Source organism: Mustela nivalis, assembly GCF_964662115.1.
Source record: "Mustela nivalis genome assembly, chromosome: 3".
Classification (NCBI taxonomy): Eukaryota; Metazoa; Chordata; class Mammalia; order Carnivora; family Mustelidae; genus Mustela; species Mustela nivalis.
This window is the reverse complement of record NC_139022.1, coordinates 33,081,573-33,100,226: the sequence shown is the minus strand read 5'-3', so window position 1 is coordinate 33,100,226 and position 18,654 is coordinate 33,081,573. Positions and strand designations below refer to the sequence as shown.

Sequence of the window (18,654 nt, the reverse complement as noted above, 5' to 3'; positions counted from 1 at the left end):
TGTCAGAGTAGCTCAGTCTGAGACGGTGACCTATGACCCCCCTGTCCAGACCACTTCTTCTTCCAAGCAATCCCACAAAATCGCCAAGACACACGGTGCCAGGCAAAGCTGTGGCAACCTCCTAGCAGATGAAGTCCCTTTTCCTTTACATTTTCTTTTTTCTTTTTTTTTAAGAAATAGGCTCCACACCCAACAGGGAGCCCTCTGCAGGGCTGGAACTCACAACCCTGAGATCAAGATCTGAGCTGAGATTCAGAGTCCAACACTTTGTCAACCGAGCCACCCAGGTGCCCTGACTAATTCCCTTTCTAATTTAAGCCAGTCTGAGTGGGGGCCCGGTCACATTGCTGTTTGAATGTGCAAGAGTCCAGGGATGTGTAGAAAGTCTGAATCTAATGGATATTAGGCTCCTGAAGGGAAAGGGGACATCAAGCTCTGGGACCACGGCTGTAACTGAGCAAATTCTGGAAGGGAATCTGGGGGCCACGGTGACATCGGGCTCCTGAGAAATGCCCCGCACACCCACGGCTGGGGGTCAGGGAAGACGAAGAAGAAGGCTGTCTGTGCACACATCTAACAGGTACAGGTATGAGTCTGAGTGCAGCGATCTCCTTGTCCTTGTGGCCAAGCCAGCTCCTCCAGCCTCACTAGCCTCCTCTACCTACTGCTGGGTAATAGAGGTGTTCCCATCCACCCAGTCACTGTGGGGTTAGAACAGCACCCACTGAAGGGTTACAGACCACGAACTGCCAAGAATGGGGCTGTGCCAGAGAGAATCCCCGAACACACAACCTTGCCCTTGACTCTGGCTGGGGGCAGAACTGGAGACAGGACCCCACAGGAAACAGAAATCTTGTGGCTGAGGAGTGTTCCCAAAGGGGCTGTGGGTATGAAAATGGTGGTAAGCCAGTGGATGACCACCTCCTCCCACCCCTGCACACCCCACCCTCTTCTGGGGTCACCTTCTACAGCACCCACCTAACTGGCTTGGTTGCTCCCCAAAACATTCCCAGTACTCCTTCCTAGCAAAGCCCCCATTCTCTTCCAGCGGCAACGTGCCCAGCCTTGGGGGGAGGAATCAAGATCTGTCCAAGCCTCCTGTGGCAACCCCATTACCCTTGCCAGTGACAGGATGATGGCAATCATGGGCACTGGCTCCGGTCAGTGGCCATACAGGGAGTCTTTTGAGAGGTGCTGGGAACCTCCCCCCTTCCCCAACTCAAACAAAAGAGAAAGCCTATTGACAAGAGGTCTTTTTTTCCTGCCCCTCTCCCTTCTACCTCGGTTACTCTTGCGAGAAGATGTGAGCTCAGAGCTGCAGCAGCCATCTTGGAACCATGAGGAAAAGCCAAGGGAATGGCAGGCACGGATTGGGTCCCCACTGGTGGTGGAATCACTGAACTAACTCAGAACTGTCGACTAACTTCCAGGCTCCAGCGGTCATGCAAGATGATGCAACGACTATATTGTGGGAGGCACCACGCTCAGCCACTCTGCCACTCGCCATCTAAAGCGCACTTAGTGACCAACACCTTCCTCTATATTATTGTATTTGCTTGTCCCCACATAGGTAGTTCTGAGCTGCCCCTTAGTAAAGAGGAAGGGGTGCCTCAGGAAGTTGACGAGGTCAGGTGATGTACCTCGTAAATGGTAGAACCCAAGCCCTCTCTACAAGCTGGGATAAATTCATTCAGTTTTCGGACTATCCAACCTCCAGAGCCATGCCTCAAACCTTCGATACCGGTATGTAAAGATCCGATCCAAACATTTCCAAAATACATTTGTGAAAGAAATGCCCTGACTGTTGGCGTTGGCTCATTCTTTTTTTTTTTTTAAAGATTTTTTTTTTTAAGATTATTTATTTATTGGGCGCCTGGGTGGCTCAGTGGGTTAAGCCACTGCCTTCGGCTCAGGTCATGATCTCAGGGTCCTGGGATCGAGTCCCGCATCGGGCTCTCTGCTCCACAGGGAGCCTGCTTCCTCCTCTCTCTCTCTGCCTGCCTCTCTGCCTACTTGTGATCTCTCTCTGTCAAATAAAAAAATAAAATCTTTAAAAAAAAAAACAAATGTTAAGATTATTTATTTATTTATTTGACAGAGAGAGAGATCACAAATAGGCAGAGAGGCAGGCAGAGAGAGAGAGGAGGAAGCAGGCTCACTGCTGAGCAGAGAGCCCGATGCGGGACTCGATCCCAGGACCCTGAGATCATGACCTGAGCCGAAGGCAGCGGCTTAACCCACTGAGCCACCCAGGCACCCTGGTGTTGGCTCATTCTAAACATGCTATATTTTTAAGGTTCATTTATTTGAGAGAGAAAAGAGAAGATGAGTGGGGATGGGGGCACACAGTGGGAGAGGGACGAGCCGACTCTGTGCTCAGCGTGGAGACCAACGTGGGGCCCGATCTCATGACCCTGAGATCAGGAACTGAGCCGAAACCACGAGACAGACGCTCAGGGGACTGAGCCATCCAGACACCGCTATGTTTTAGTACTCTGGTTTCTTTTCAGATAGCATAAATCTTTCACCTTTTCCTAAACATGTTGCTACTTTATAAACTCTCCCAAATGGCTCCCCCCCCCAAACACACACACACACACACACACACACACACACACACGAAGAAGGAAAGAGCAAAGGGAGAAAATGAGCATGCCAGGAAGTCACCGGAAAAGAACTTTTTGGTCTGGGAGTCAGGAAATGTCAAGGAAACAAATGTGGCTACGACTGACCCTCCCGTCTCCTGCTGTGCCAGTGAGATTCAAAACTGGTTCTTTATTAACGCGTTCACCGTAGAGTGGTCCTGACATGTGGCAGGCCGCCGCAGAGGCCGAAAAAGCTGCATGTGATTCTGGGTTTTACGGTAATTTAACCAATACATATAGTAGTCGATGGTAGGGGCGGAAATTCTTGTTTTCAAACTGATTGGTCTGGACAATGGAAGACCAAGAGCCAACAATAAATCCATTGTAAGCTGGAAATGCTCTCCTCTGAATACGGCTAAATATTTCTTTAATCCTTGCATTAAATTTGTTACTGGAGTATGAAAGCTATTTTATTTACTCTAAAATTTAAGCTGGTGTAATACTGTAATTATAGGTATAACGAGTGGGGGGGTGATGACTCCGGGAACCTATTTAAGGCACTTTAAAAACATAACATCAGATGCCTGCTGTGCATTTATATTTTGGGGTCATAAGGAAGATATTATCATTAATGATTTTTTTATATTCCGCAAACCGTTTCTTTCATTTTTGGATCATGGGAAGGGTCTTTAATAGTCCCCCAGTTAGCATGAATATTCCTTTTTTGTAGCTTGTCTATCTACATTATCAGGCACATCAGCCAGTCCCCCAAAAAAGTTATGTCATAGTTCTGTTCCCAAGGGAACAAAGACATCGGGTCCCCTATTAACAGTGGCTTTTGTTGGCTTATTTTTGTAATTTTTTTTTCCTGACATTAAAGTGGTGTATGGTTGGCAAGGATTTCTCTTCCTCAGTTTGGATGTGGTTTTTGCCTCTGAAACTCTGAAAACAAGCTTGTTGATAAAGGACAAGCTGCAGGCATAACTACTTCAGCAACAGACTCCAAAGAGGCTTCACTGGAAACAAATCGGAACTGAAAGCCATGTTCAAGTTCAAATGTTCTTCCCTTCAGAGATTTTCAGCTCAGTATTAATTTGTCCTTCCTATATAACCGTTCAAGAAAAGTGTCTTTACATCTATTTAAAGTCAATTACCGGGGCACCTGGGTGGCTCAGTCGGTTAAGCACTGTCTTTGGCTCAGGTCATGATCTCAGGGTCCTGGGCTCGAGTTCCACGCCTCCTACACACACCCCCCTCCCCCTGGCCTCATCTGTGCCAGGGGGCTTACATGTCCCATCCAGTGACACTGGTGTAGAACAGCTTGTTGCAGGAACAGACTGGTGCCCTGGGAGAGAGATGCCTTCTCACAGGGGTCCCCAAATAGCCAGAAGCTCAACTCCAAGTGCACTGAGCCGTGGCATCTCTGATTCTCCATCCTCCAATCTGTGCATCAAGCGCATCTGCTCTTCAACTAACTAAACCCAACTAAGCCAAGTTTAGTTACCTAGAAATACAGCCTGCCCACTGAAAGTCCTGAGCTCACACTAGCCTGCGGGATGCCCTGCGGGATGAATTTCAAGTGGAAATCCCTGGATGTGAAATTTGCCCTTTGCCTTTCTAACCGAGAGCAGAGAGACTGGGACAGAGATGGAGAGACATGAAGTCTCACCCAGGTGGTATCACTGCCGCCGGAGGGGGACAAGAATAAAGCCCCTGCAGTCTCTCCCCTCCGATCCTTAATCCTCAAGATCCAGGGCTTGGGGAAGCCACCCTTTTCAGCAGTGGTTGCTTTGCCAGGACATCAGCCCCGTTCCCACCACCATTAACCTGGACACAATTTGCAGGTTCCTTGTAAAAAGGCTGTACCGGGATTTCTGATGGACTCAGTCTGGGCTTGCGGTTTATTTTTACTAAGAGGGGTCTCCTCTTGGAAAGAACGGCTCTGGTTATTGCACTAACAGATAGAAATGTTCCTGGGCCTCCATAAATCAACTCAACACCCTGGTCTCTAGGGACTTGCCAAAAAAGATAATGGCCTGCAATTATAAAAGCCTCAGCACCAGTCACCAGTGGGACTCTGGGGAGACTTCCGAAGTCTGGGGCACTTTCAAGACGAAAAGAAGGAAATCGACCCAAGAACCAGCAATTCTGCCCCCAGAGCATGCTGCTGGAAGAGAGGTAACACTGGCTTCAATTAAACTCATAAGAAATAAGTACCTGGGACTAGAAGGTGTGGTGCAATCTTCTCCCATTTCCCCCCAAATCCCAAATGCACTCAACCATGGATACACATGGGATGCATGAGTAAAGATCACAGCACGCACAGTTGAGGGGAATGGCCAGTAACAGGCCAGGCCTATCTTTCTCTCCTCTATCTTGAAACCCTAGGGCTTTCCCCCACTACAACTGAGGGTGCGCCCCTAGGCAGTCTACTAGGGATCTGCTTTTCCCAGGAGGAAGGGGTGGTTCAGGCAAGGGAGGTGAGCACAACCAGGAGACCCCCTGGCCAGTCCACCCGCCTGTCTCGGTTCTCTGGGGAGGGGCACTGCCGCACAAAACGTGGAGGTTTTCACGAACATGATGGATGGATGAGGGTTTTGAGGTTCTAAGTGTGGTGTCTGCTTTGAAGACACACGGCAAGCGATCTTAGGACTCGTGTCACAGCGTCCTCTATGACACTTCCAACAAGTCCAAGAAAATTCAGATATATCTGCACCGTTTGGAAGCCAGAATCGTGTTGTTGGTGGTGGTTTTTTTCTTCCCCTCATTCTACCAGGTTTCGTTGGCACTGGGTGGGCACTCAGCTCTAAGAGCTTCAGAACACCGCATCTCTAGGATGGAGGGGCTCGGAGCCCTTTCTGGGGGGAGGTGGGCAGGGAAGGTGGGGCTGGCTATAACCCTCTAAGGGCCCAGCCTCGGCTTCCCTCCGCCGTGGCCGCCGGCCTGCTCGGGAGCCCGCTCTTCTCCAGGTACACCAGCACGGGGAACAGTGGCTGCCAGGCTCCCGGTGACGAGTCACCCGACACTTCCCACACCAGCCAGGCACATATTAGTCCGACACCGCGAGGCCAAGCGCTCAGCGCCGGCGGGAGGCGACCGGTCCGAGCGCGCACCCCCGTGGAGACTCGACCCCAAGTCTGGCACAATATCTAAGCCCGCAGGTACTCTCCTCCCTCTCCCTCCCCGCGGCTCGTTCCCGAAGCCGCCCGTCCAGCTCGCGTTTCCCGCGGCCGCTGCGCCCGCGACCGCGCGCGACCCCGCGGCTGGAGCGAAGACGCCAGGACCCCCTCGGGCACCGGCACCCGCAGCCTCCCGCCGCCGCGCAGGCCCCGGGTGGACGGGCGACCCCTCCTCAGGGGGACGGCCGCCCAGCCCGCGCCCAGCCGCGGTCCCCGGCCGCCCTCGCGCCCCGCGCCCCTCACCTCGCGCAGCAGGCGCTCCAGGTGCGGCTCGGCCCAGGCGGCCAGGGCGCTCGGCGACCCCGCGCGCCGCAGCAGCTCCCGCTCCTCCTCGAGCGCCGCCACCCGGCCCTGCAGAGCGGCCGCCTGGGCGCCCAGCAGCAGGCAGGCGGCAGCAGAGCCCACGGAGAGCAGCAGGCACACAGCGCTCACCGCCCAGGCCCCGGCTGCCGTCGCGGGACGCCCCACGCCGCCGCCCGCCGGGCCGTCCTTCCGCGCGTCGCCGCCGGCGCGCTGGCCCGAGCTCATGGCGCGCGGGTCGCGCGTGGGTCTCCGAGCGGGCGGTGCGAGGGAGCCGCGGGCGCAGGCGGGAGAGCCCGAGGCACGAGGTCGGCCGGGCGCGGGGCTTGGCCTCGGGGCAGTAGCGGAGCACGGCGCACGCCCCCCTCTCCGCCGCCAGCTCTCCACAGCGGCCACTTTGGGCAGTTTCCTCTATGCAAATAGACCCTGCCAGAAAAGGAGCCGGGACCCACCCAGGGGAGGAGCGGCCCGGCCGGCCCCGCGCGGCGAGGGGCGGGGGAGGGACGGGAGCCGGCTCCTCCGAGCCCCCACCCACCGCGCGCGCCCGGCGGACCCCTGGCGCGGCGCGGACCTCCTCCTCACCTGTCCCGGGGACCGGGCTGCACCCCGCTGCCGGACGCGCACCTCCGCGGCTCCCCAGGCCCGGGTGCCCCGCGATCCCGAGAGGACTACGGTGCGTCCTCTCCTCTCCTCTCCTCGCCGAGAAGACACGGCGTCTTCTGCAGCCCACCTCTGGCTGGAGCATCATCCGTGCCTGGGGGAAATGCCCCTAAACTTGTGAATTAACCTTTCTGACACCTTTTTTTTTTTTTTTTTTTTTTTTTTTAAGTTGAGAACTTCGAACCCCGTGGAAAACTTAGTGGGTCCGGCCTGGATGGTGCCTTGGCGCCGCTCGGTGGCCGAAAGCGATCTCTGCGCACTCGCGCCTGGAGACGCGGTCCGCTTTGTGATCTCACCAAGCAGAATCTCAGCGCTCTCACCATTTATTAGGTGCCAGACATGGGGTGCTGGGAGCAGAAATTGTTAAGACCTCGCCGCTGACCTAGAGAGGGTTTTCGTTTGAGAAAATCGAGACTATCACGCATGGAAAAGATGGGGGGAAAGAGCTCCAACTTTTGTTCAGGTGATGCCTTCATTCCGTTGTGGAAGCACCACTTGGCCCAAAATAATAATCCAGTAGCAACTCACTGAGCTATCCCGCGGTCCTGCTGCAGACTTAGATAGGAAGGTCTTAATGAGAACGAATAAGCCCTTAGTCTTTCTAAGAAAGGTAAGAAAGGCTGAAAGTCAGGCTGGGTCTCCGCCTGGTCACACATTCCTATCAAGTGTACTCATATCCGAAAATGGGTCTCACTATTATGCTTCCAGTATCGTTGGTAATACTCAAAGAAAATCACGCACTGCTGGCTTGGAACTTTGTGATTTGGGCAATTCCACAACCATTCATTCATTCATTCATTTAAGAAAAAGACCTGTTATATCTTCCCCTTGCTCTCTGGGTGTCTGCGGATTATTCATGTCAGTGGCTAGATTAGTCATCTCTGAAAACTGTTGAGGACGTCCAGCTGGTATGTCCCTCCTTATTCCCTTAATTCAGAGGGTGAAAACCACCTCTGAGACTGGGATAAAACAGAAGTGATTGGCATCTTACTACCTCTACAACTTTGTAGCCATGACCTTCCTTAGGTAAATGAGGCTCATGTAGATCTTGGGGCTATGCTAAAATCCCGTGTGTGCCCAATAAATAGGCTGAAGAGCACTCCCTAAGCAAACTAGATTGTCTACTCAGAAAGAGGCCAACACCAGATTATAAGTCTACCCACACATAGGCTAGTTGCCCATCACCTATGTTAACATTACTGTCTGTCCTCATGTTTGTAGCAGTGTTATCTACAATAGCCAAATGATGGAGGCAGCCCAAGTGTCCCCCGACTGTTGAATGGATAAGGAAGAGGTAGTATATCTATACAATGGACTATTACTCAGCCACCAAAAAGAATGAAACCTTGCCATTTGCAATGATTTGGAGGGAGCTAGAGAGTATTATGCTGAGTGAAATAAGTCGGTCAGAGAAAGACAAAGACCATCTGATTTCACTCACATGTGGAATTTAAGAAATAACACAAATGATGACAGGGGAGAAAGAGAGAGAGAGAGAAACTGAGAAACAGAGCAAACTGATGGTTGCCAACGGGGAGGTGGGTAGGGGGACGGGGGAAACAGGGGACGAGAGTAAAGGGGGAGGTTGTCATGATGAACACGGGCCATGTAGGGAAGTGTTGAATCTCTATACGGTACACCTGAAGCTAATATAAAAATGTATATTAATAACTGTAATTTAAATGAAAACCTAAAAAAAAAAAAAAAAGCCAAGCTCATTGATCTGCTAGGCCCTTGCCCTGGCCTACTACCTCACTATCTGGAATGCTCTGCTCTCAGATCTTTGAACAGCAAGTTGTTCTTCAGGTTCTCAAATCTCTCCGGCCCCGAAGGACCTTGCAGGACCCCCACCCTAAGGTAGCTGCACCCACAGCACCCCTCCAAAGGATTACTGGAGGAATCAGACCCCTTATTGCTGTTTGAAGTTACCTTTCCGTTAGCAAGACCTTTGTCTTGCTGACCACTGTTTTCTCAAAAAACAGAACAGGATCTGACACATGGCTAATGCTCGGTAAATATTTGTCAAATGAATTAAGGCAAGGCGAAAATAGGTTTGCTGCCTGCAGCTCACTTTAAAGGCCAGAAGAAAATACTCTATGTTGTTTTTGTTAGTTGGGGTCCTGGAAGAAACAGACGGCCTTCTTGGACCACAGACAGCCTGACTGTAAATACCCTTCACAAAGTGGGGCAGTTGAAGGGAAGCCGACAGGGGAGGCTTGAAGAAGGCCCCTGGGGTGGCAACAGTGGGGAGCATTCCCATTCTTGCTGAAGGGATAAGGAGAAGCTCCTCTTGGGGGGACCCTGTGAATGCTTGGAGCTATAAAAAGGTCTGTAGGGAAGGAGCTGTGGACTTCGGTTAAGGGACACTGTGATTTCGAAAGTGGAGGCTGGAAGGGTGGATGGACAGTCTTTCTCTCCTCCTCCTTTGTGGTCTGCTGGGACTACAGCCAAACCCACAGGGCAGGGAGCCCAGGTGTTGGAGGGCAAGAGGGGAGTCTGCTAGATGGAAGCAGCTCTGTAAAGGGCGGGAAGAAAAAAAGAGAATCTTCACCACATTAACTTAACATGAATATAGCACCCAGCAAGCTCCATATGCCTATGGCTGTGTCCGAATGGCTAACCTGTCAGCACCAGGTGCCAATCCTCAGGGAGCCCAGCTGGTGGCAAAACAACTATTTTGGATTTCCTCCATCCTGGAAGGGCCAGTGATTTGCTCCTCCTGGGGAGAGCCAGCTAGTTGGCTAGTCTTTCCTCTCTGTAGAGCTTCAAGCCTGACTGCTGTCCTGACAGACGGCCCGGTCCATAGGTATGGAATCCCATACCACATAGCATCAGAATGAGGGATCCACTTGACAGTGGGGAGGAGTCCATGAGCGAATCCACGGGTCGGATTACATCCTGTGCCAGCAGAAATAGCCAGGCTCACGGGACACTGGAACCACCTTCCAAAGGCACAGGAACCAACTCCTAATAATCAGAGGCAAAATACAGGTGCAATAAAAGTGCCCCTTTATCCACTGGGGATACATTCCAAGACCCTCAGGGGATGCTTGATGCTGCAGATTGAACTGAACCCTAGGTAAACTCTATTTTTCTCCCATACAGACATTCCTGTAATAAAATTTAATTTATAAATTAGGGACCATAAGAGATTAATAATAAAAATAGGACAATTATATCAATATCCTGCAATAAAAGTTATGTGAAAGTGGTCACTCTCAAAATATCGTATTACACGTGCTCACCTTTTTTTTTCTTTTTGGGTGATGGTGTGAGATGATAAAATGCTTTTGTGCTGAGAGGAAGTGAGGCGAACGATGTTGGCATGGTGAGGTAGCATCACTTTTGACCTTCTGATGATACCTAAGGAGGATTTTCTTCTTCCAGACGGTAGTTGACCGTGGATCACTGAAACCCCAGAGCAATAAACTGCAGATAAGGGAGGACTCCTGTACTAAAGGTCTGCAGAGTGGCCTTTCTGGTCATGTTCCCAATAAAATATGGTGGTAGGAACCAAGGAGCAGAAACAAGAGTAGTCCCATGCCCCCCCCCCCATGACTCCCTAGGGGAGGCGTTGTACTGGCTCTCCTCACCACTGTGGGTCCTGCAGGGTTGCAGATGCTAGTTCTCAAAAGGGTTTCACTCTTGCCAGGGGATACAGCAGGGGTCCATTCAACCACAAGCTACTTGCCACCCAGGGCACACTGAGCTCTGTGTCTGGGAACCTGAAGTCCGTGAGTCATCATTTTGGTGGCGGTGACTGGCCCTGATCAGCAGGAAGAGTAGGGCTGCTTTTAAACAGTGGGGGTAGGGAGGAAGAGGCCAGATACCTGGTGATGCCTCTTTGCCCCCATCTAACTGTGAGCAGCAGTGGGCAGCGACACAACCTCATGATTCACAAGGGTACAGACTTTCCAGAACAAAAGGGGCATTATAAAGTATTTTATTAAAAAAAAAAAAGAGAGAGAGAGAGATTGTTTGGGGGCAGATAGGGTTACTAACCACTGTAGAAGATGATAAGTAATGTTGGTCATGCAAAAGTTCCAGGGGCACCTGGGTGGTTCAGTGAGTTAAGCCTCTGCCTTCAGCTCGGGTCGTGTGTGATCTTGGGGTCCTGGAATCAAGGCCCGCATCGGGTTCTCTGCTCAGCAAGGAGCCTGATTCCCCTCCTTCTCTCTGCCTGCCTCTCTGCCTACTTGTGATCTCTGTCTGTCAAATAAATAAATAAAAATCTTTAAAATTAAAAAAAAAAATAAAAGCAAGAGTACTTACTCATTTTTGTTTAATTACTGCTAAATATGGTTTAAATTATTCTATAAGGTTTAATGGGCTAAGCTAGAGTCCCCAGGGGAGAGGACCGAAAAAATTTTTTGAATAACCAAAGGCTGAAAAACAATTCCAAATATGATAAAAACTATAAACTCACAGATCCAAGAATTTTAGGGAACCCAAGCATAAAGAACAGAAAGACAACCACACCACCAAGCATGTCATAATCAAATTGCTTAAAAATAATGGTAAAGAAACAACTTTAGCAACTAGAGAAAAAGACAGGTAGACTTTCCACTGGAAACAATGCAACCCAGAGTAGAGGGAAACAGTATCTTTTGTCAGGCCGGAATTCTATACCCAGTGCAAGTAGCTTTCAAAAATCAAAGTCTAAACAACTACTTTGATACAAAAGCTAAAAGGATGTATTAACAGTTAGCCCACAATAAAAATAAATGTTAAAGTAATTCAGGTGGAAGGAAAGGTGGAAGGAAAAGTGTGTGTGTGTGACACACAGGGAGAATTTTAGATAATAAGCCACCAACAGGGGGCATCCAAGTGGCTGAGTCTGTTAAACTGCTGACTCTTGATTTTGGCTCAGGTCATGATCTCAGGGTGGTGAGATCCAGCCCCATGTCTGACTCTGCACTGGGCATGGTGTCGCCTTGAGGTTCCTCTCTCCCTCTGCCCCTCCCTCTGCTCACATAAATGATCTCTCAAATAAATTTTTTTTTTTTAAGATTTATTTATTTGACAGAGATCAGAAGTAGGCAGAGAGGCAGGCAGAGAGACAGGAATGGAAGCAGACTCCCTGCTGGGCAGAGCGCCCCACGCAGGGCTCGATCCCAGGACCCTGGGGATAATGACCTGAGCCGAAAGCAGAAGCTTTAACCCACTGAGCCACCCAGGTGCCCCTCTCAAATAGAATCTTAAAAAAAAAAAAAAAAAAAAAAAAGGATATAGGGAAGAAATTGTGAAATAATAGCTATCATTCACTAGCACTTTATGTAAATTATTTCCTTTAATCTTCACAATCACCCTTGGGAAGTCAGGTATTAGCATGGCAGCTCATAGATGAGACTACAGAAGATCTGTACCCTGCCCACCTACCTAGGTAATCCCAGGGTGTGAACCCAGTCTCACTCTGCAGACACGCATTGCCATGCCGACCAGATTGGGAGACACACATAATATGGTCAATGTTTCTGAAGCAATTTGAAAAACATAAAAAAGAAATAGTACAATCTTTTTACTAGACAGGCGCTTTAACCAGCTAAGCCACGGAGCCACGTCAGTACAATCTTTTTAAAATTAAATTACTCTACCAATGACACAGGACTGTTCTGAATGTCATTCATTCAAAATCGTAGCTGCCCATTTTGTCTTTAGTTAAAAGTAAATCCAGCAGTTTTTAAAAGCACTGGATTTTTGTAAATTATAAAACAAAACAAAACAAAACATAAATTTGATTTGTATTTCTCATTGGAAACATTTTAAGTAATGGGGTGAGGGGAGGGGCATGGGAACACCCCCAAATCTACAATTAATCTTTAATTCATCTCATTATATATAACTACTGTTAATAGTATCTGAAAGAATGAGGTCTGTAAGGCACCCGCCTCAAAGGATGTATTCAGGTTTCAAGTCTTCCTAATTAAATCTATGTCTGTCTTGTGATTATGTATGACATTCCCCCATCCCCCTAATTGCTATGTTTAAACCAAACTAAAACCAGGAAAGGAGTGAATGTAAGAAAATGCACCTGAATAGTAGACATTCTTGATTGGTAAAAACAAACAAAACAAATTTCTTTGAAAATGCTATTCTTCTCGACATTTCACTGAAATGTCACAACAAAAACTACAATTTAAGGGGATCAAAATAGAATTCTTTTTTTAAAAAAAATCTGAGAGAGAGCAGAGGGGGTGAGGCAGAGGGAGAAGGAGAGAGAGAATCCAAGCAGACTCCCCACAGAGAACAGAGTCAAACACAAGTCTCGATCTCATGACCCTGAGATCATGACCTGAGCCAAAACCAAGAGTCAGGCACTTAATTCACTGAACCACCCAGGCACCCCTCAAAATAGAATCCTTGATGGTTTAGCAATTTCTGGTGCCATAAAGAACAATTGACTAGGGAAAAAAAAAAGTCATCTGGGCTAAAATGTTTACAGAAAACAAAGAAACTGCTTTTTATTACTGGGACACTAAATGCCAGGTAACCTGCCAGATGCTTGTAATCACCTGATATTATAGATATTAACACTAAGAAATTCCAAGTAACAAAATAGTTACTTTAAATCATATGCTCCCCAAACACAGAGAAGACAGGGACTGACCTTGGAACCATGCTGTTAAGAAGTCTGAGCTCTTTCAATTCACTGAACTCTTACCCCCAAGGAATTAGCTGATAGGTGAGAAATGGACACAAAGGGCTGGAAGCTTCTTTACATTATGGTGTTTCAACCTGGAGACTTGATTAGAGCTAGGTCTACCCAATGGTTTTAACCTCCACTGAGGATTGCTGCCTGGATCCATTATTTCATTAACAGTTGCAACATACTGCCTTTCTAACATCCCTTGTTTATTAGAAGGAATTCTATTTTTTAGACTCAAAATGGATGAAAGACCTCAATGTGAGACAGAAAACCATCAAAATCCTTCAGAACACAGTCAGCAACCTCTTCGACCTCAGCTACAGCAACTTCTACCTAAAAACATTGCCAAAGGCAAGGGAAGCAAGGGCAAAATGAACTGCACAGCAAAGGAAACAGTCAACAAAACCAAAAGACTACTGACAGAATGAGAGAAGATATTTGCAAAGGACATGTCAGATAAAGGGCTAGTATCCAAAATCTGTGAAGAATTTACCAAACTCAACACCCAAAGAACAATCCAATCAAGAACTGGGCAGAGAATGGGCAGAGAATGGGGCGCCTGGGTGGCTCAGTGGGTTAAGCCTCTGCCTTCAGCTCAGGTCATGATCTCGGGGTCCTGGGATTGAGTCCCGCAACGGGCTCTCTGCTCAGCAGGGAGCCTGCTTCCTCCTCTCTCTCTCTGCCTGCCTCTCTGCCTACTTGTGATCTCTCTCTGCCAAATAAATAAAATCTTTTAAAAAAAAAAGAAAGAAAGAAATGGGCAGAGGACATGAACAGACATTTCTGCAAAGACATCCAGATGGCCAAGAGACACATGAAAAAGTGCTCCACATCATTTGACATCAGAGAAATACAAATCAAAACCACAGTGAGATACCACCTCACACCAGTCAAAATGGCTAAAATGTACAAGCCAGGAAATGACGGATGTTGGCAAGGATGCAGAGAAAAGGAAACCCTCCTACACTGTTGGTGGGAACGCAAGCTGGTGCAGCCAACTCTGGAAAACAGCATGGAGGTTCCTCAAAAAGTTGAAAACAGAGCTACCCTACGACGCAGCAATTGCACTACTGGGTATTTACCCTAAAGATACAAATGCAGTGATTCGAAGGGGCACATGAACCTGAATGTTTATAGCAACAATGTCCACAAAGCCAAACTATGGAAAGAACCTAGATGTCCATCAACAGATGAATGGATAAAGGAGATGTGGTATATATATAAACAAAGGAATACTATGCCCATCAAAATAAATGAAATCTTGCCATTTGCAATGGTATGGGTAGAACTAGAGGGTATTATGCTGAGCAAAGTAAGTCAATCAGAGAAAGACAAATATATGATCTCTCTGATATGAGGAATTTGAGAGGCAGGGCAGGGGGTTTGGGGGTAAGGAAGGAAAAAAAATCAAACAAGATGGGATTGGGAGCAAGAAAAATCAAGAGAGACTATCTCACAAAACAAACCGAAGGTTGCTGGGGGTGGGGGGAGTAGGGAGAGGGTGGCTGGGGAGGGTATGTGTTATGGTGAGTGCTGTGAAATGTGTAAGCCTGATGATTCACAGATCTGTATCCCTGGGACAAATAATACATTATATGTTAATAAAAATAATTTTTTTTTAAAAAGGAAGGAATTTTAGTTTTGAAAAATTCCATCTGGGGGCACCTGGGTGGCTCAGTGGGTTAAGCCGCTGCCTTCGGCTCAGGTCATGATCGAGTCCCGCATCGGGCTCTCTGCTCAGCAGGGAGCCTGCTTCCCTCTCTCTCTCTCTGCCTGCCTCTCCGACTACTTGTGATTTCTCTCTGTCAAATAAATAAATAAAATCTTAAAAAAAAAAAATCCATCTGGTGCCCCTGGTTGGCTCAGTCGGTTCAGTGTCTGCCTTTGTCTCAGGTCATGATCCCAGGGTCCTCGGATCAAACCCCATGTCAGTGTCCCTGCTCAGCAGGCAGTCTGCTTCTACCTCTCCTGCCCTGGCCCTACCCTCTCTCATGCTCTAATTAAATTAAAAATGAATTAAAATTTTAAAAAATTTTAAATCATCAACTTCATCAACTATAAGTTTACAGAATCAGTGGGGACTCTAGAAATGGACACCGCTCTGGTGTAATACTGAATATGGACAAATGAGACAAATGAGCCAGTATCATTAGCAAAGAAACAGTATGGCAGGAAGCAAAACGTACACACCATGGTTCTAAAGGTCCTAAGACATATTAGCAATGTGTGGTTGCTGAGTCTTGATTCAAAGCACACAACTATAAAATACTTTTTTTTTTTTAAGATTTTATTTATTTATTTGAGAGAGAGACAGTGAGAGAGAGCATGAGCAAGGAGAAGGTCAGAAGGGGAAGCAGACTCCCCATGGAGCCGGGAGCCCGATGCGGGACTCGATCCCGCAAGTCCGGGATCATGACCTGAGCCGAAGGCAGTCGTCCAAACAACTGAGCCACCCAGGTGTCCCTAAAATGATACTTTCTTAAGACAAACTTTAAAAACAGATTCAGCATCAGATAAGAAATTATTTTGTTAGGTATAATGGCAGGGTATTTTTTAAAACTCCAACTGTTAAAAGGTAAACAGAAATATGGGTGAAATGATATGGTATCTGGCATTTGTACACAAATATGATAGGAAAATAGGTTAAGGAAGAGACAAAACAAAATTTGCCAAGTGTTCTGAACCCAGGCTGTTCAAGTATTTAGAGGTTCATCATTCTGTTGCATTATACATATATATTTTATGGTTTTGTTTTTTTTTTTTTTAAAGATTTTATTTATTTATTTGACAGAGAGAAATCACAAGTAGATGGAGAGGCAGGCAGAGAGAGAGAGGGAAGCAGGCTCCCTGCTGAGCAGAGAGCCCGATGCGGGACTCGATCCCAGGACCCTGAGATCATGACCTGAGCCGAAGGCAGCGGCTTAACCCACTGAGCCACCCAGGCGCCCCTATATTTTATGGTTTTGACAAATTGAAAGAAAGAGGGAGAGCACAAGCAGGGGGAGTGGCAGACAGGGAAGGAGAAGCAGATACCTCCTTGAGCCAGGAGCCTGATAAGACTTGATCCCAGGATCCTGAGATCGTGACATGAGCTAAAGGCAGACATTTAACTGAGTCACAGGTGCCCCACTGCATTCTTTTTAAAAATTAATTACCAATATAGGGGCGCCTGGGTGGCTCAGTGGATTAAGCCGCTGCCTTCGGCTCAGGTCATGATCTCAGGGTCCTGGGATCGGGTCCTGGGATCGGGTCCCGCATCGAGCTCTCTGCTCGGCGGGGAGCTTGCTTCCCGCTCTCTCTCTCTGGCTGCCTGTCTACTTGTGATTTCTCTCTGTCAAATAAATAAATCTTTAAAAAAAAATTAATTACCAATATAGAACTAGTCAGCTTCCCCACATGACTCAAATTAAGTGTATTCACATCACCTATATCCAAGTCTGGATTGACCAAATTGTAAAATGAACCTGTCCTTGACTTTACATTTTCTCTATCAAAAAAATAAAACAAAACCAATTAATCAACCAAACAAAACTTGAGCTTAAGGATTTAGCTGGAGTCAGCAAAAGCAAAAGAAAAAAAAATCAATCTTAAGAATTAAAAATTGTTTTGACCTATTTATTTACGAACATTCGATCATTTGATCTACTAAGCCAATTACTGACACTGCTCTTGGTGCTGTTATTTGAAATGAATCCTTCTGACCATATTTGAAAAGGTAGCTTGTTAAGTAGTAGTGGATGTTTCCATTTAAAATACTTCATCTGCATAAAGTTTCGTGGGAATCACAAGCTTCAAATTGGGGAGGATTTAAAAAGTCAGTGCACCTCCCTGATGAAGTTTTGTCTTCATTTCGTCATGTCAAGATGAGCTTTAGGTACTGGTATGTGCCTACATACTTAAAATGTAATTTTACATTCAAATGACCATACCATTTTAACCACTTTGATGGCCAAAGCTATCTATCAACTGTAGTGAAGAAACGTGTGAAGGTGGAATCCAAGTAGTAAAACTCTCTATTAAACATTACTTTCCATTTCATTACAGCTCATTCATTTCGCAGTAGAGCTATGAACAAGAATCGAACTGATGGAGTTTTGGACCAATGATGTGTGCTTTCACAGAAAAGTGGAATCAGGGAAACTTGAGAGTAAGTCTCAACTCAGCCACGACCAAGGGACTTGGCCAAATCATTTCCAATTTCTACAGCATCTAGTTCTTCGACATTACTTGGAGGAATAGTTTTCAATTTTATGAACTATAACACTTCACAGGATAATTTGCTGCCAGGTAAGTAATAGCCGGTGTCAATTTTATTTACCTGCTCTGAACATTCTGATGAAAGAGAACACCTGAGAGAGAAGCAGAAGCTGAAACCACCTACTCAGCTGCACTTTAAAAAATGCCTCATATGGGGCACCTGGGTGGCTCAGTCATTAACTGTCTGACTTCGGCTCAGGTCATGATCCCAGGGTCCTGGGATCGAGCCCCACATCGGGCTCCCTGCTTGGCGGGAGCCTGCTTCTCCCTCTCCCCCTGCCCCCTGCCTGTGTTGTGTCTCTCGCTGTCAAATAAATAATAAATTTAAAAAAAAAAAGCCTCATAAAAACCTAGCTTTCATAATGGACCAGACTGAAATGTACTAACTGAGCCCATAAATTTCCTAGCAGCAGACATAGGCAGGCTTGGATTATTTGTCTTAGTGATGATTTTTTGTACCTGACACCAAAAGCGAAGGCAACAAAAACAATCACTAAAAAGCCTCTGTGGAGCAAAGGACATCAGCAAAATGCCCTGGTAACCAGAGGTTCCTCAAAAAGTTAAAAAACAGAGCTACTCTACAACCCAGCAACTGCACCGCTAGGCCTTTACCCAAAGGATACAAAAAACTGACTCGAAGGGATACATGCACCCGTTTCTAGTAGCATTATCAACAGGAGCCAAACCATGGAAGAGCGCGCTAATGTCCACCAATGGATGAACGCATAAAGCAGATGTGGTATATGGATCCGACATAGTTATTACTCAGCCACCAAAACGATAAAATCTTGTCATTTGCAGCAACATGGATGGAGTTCAAGTACAATGCTAAGCAAAGAAGTCAGAGGAAGACAAATATAAGGCTTCATTCATACGAGGGATTTAAGAAGCTAAACAAACATAGGAAGACAACCAATAAACCAGAGGCAAACCAAAAAACAGACTAGAGGACAGAGAACACACTGCTGGTTACCAGGGCGGGGGTGGGGTGATTAGGTGAGAAACAGATGACAGGGAGCAAGGAGGC

The 18,654-nt window shown here is 47.3% G+C and overlaps 1 protein-coding gene across 1 annotated transcript in view; it reads right to left on the bottom strand.

Moving 5' to 3' along the window:
- The window catches only part of COL23A1 (collagen type XXIII alpha 1 chain), a 313,742-nt gene extending 307,217 nt beyond the window's left edge, over positions 1-6,525 (bottom strand). The window contains exon 1 of the mRNA XM_082723689.1: positions 6,008-6,525. Within this exon, the coding sequence (XP_082579815.1) occupies positions 6,008-6,292 (285 nt within the window). The 5' untranslated portion in view covers positions 6,293-6,525. The remainder of the gene's footprint in view (positions 1-6,007) is intronic.
- Between the last annotated feature and the right edge of the window lie 12,129 nt (positions 6,526-18,654).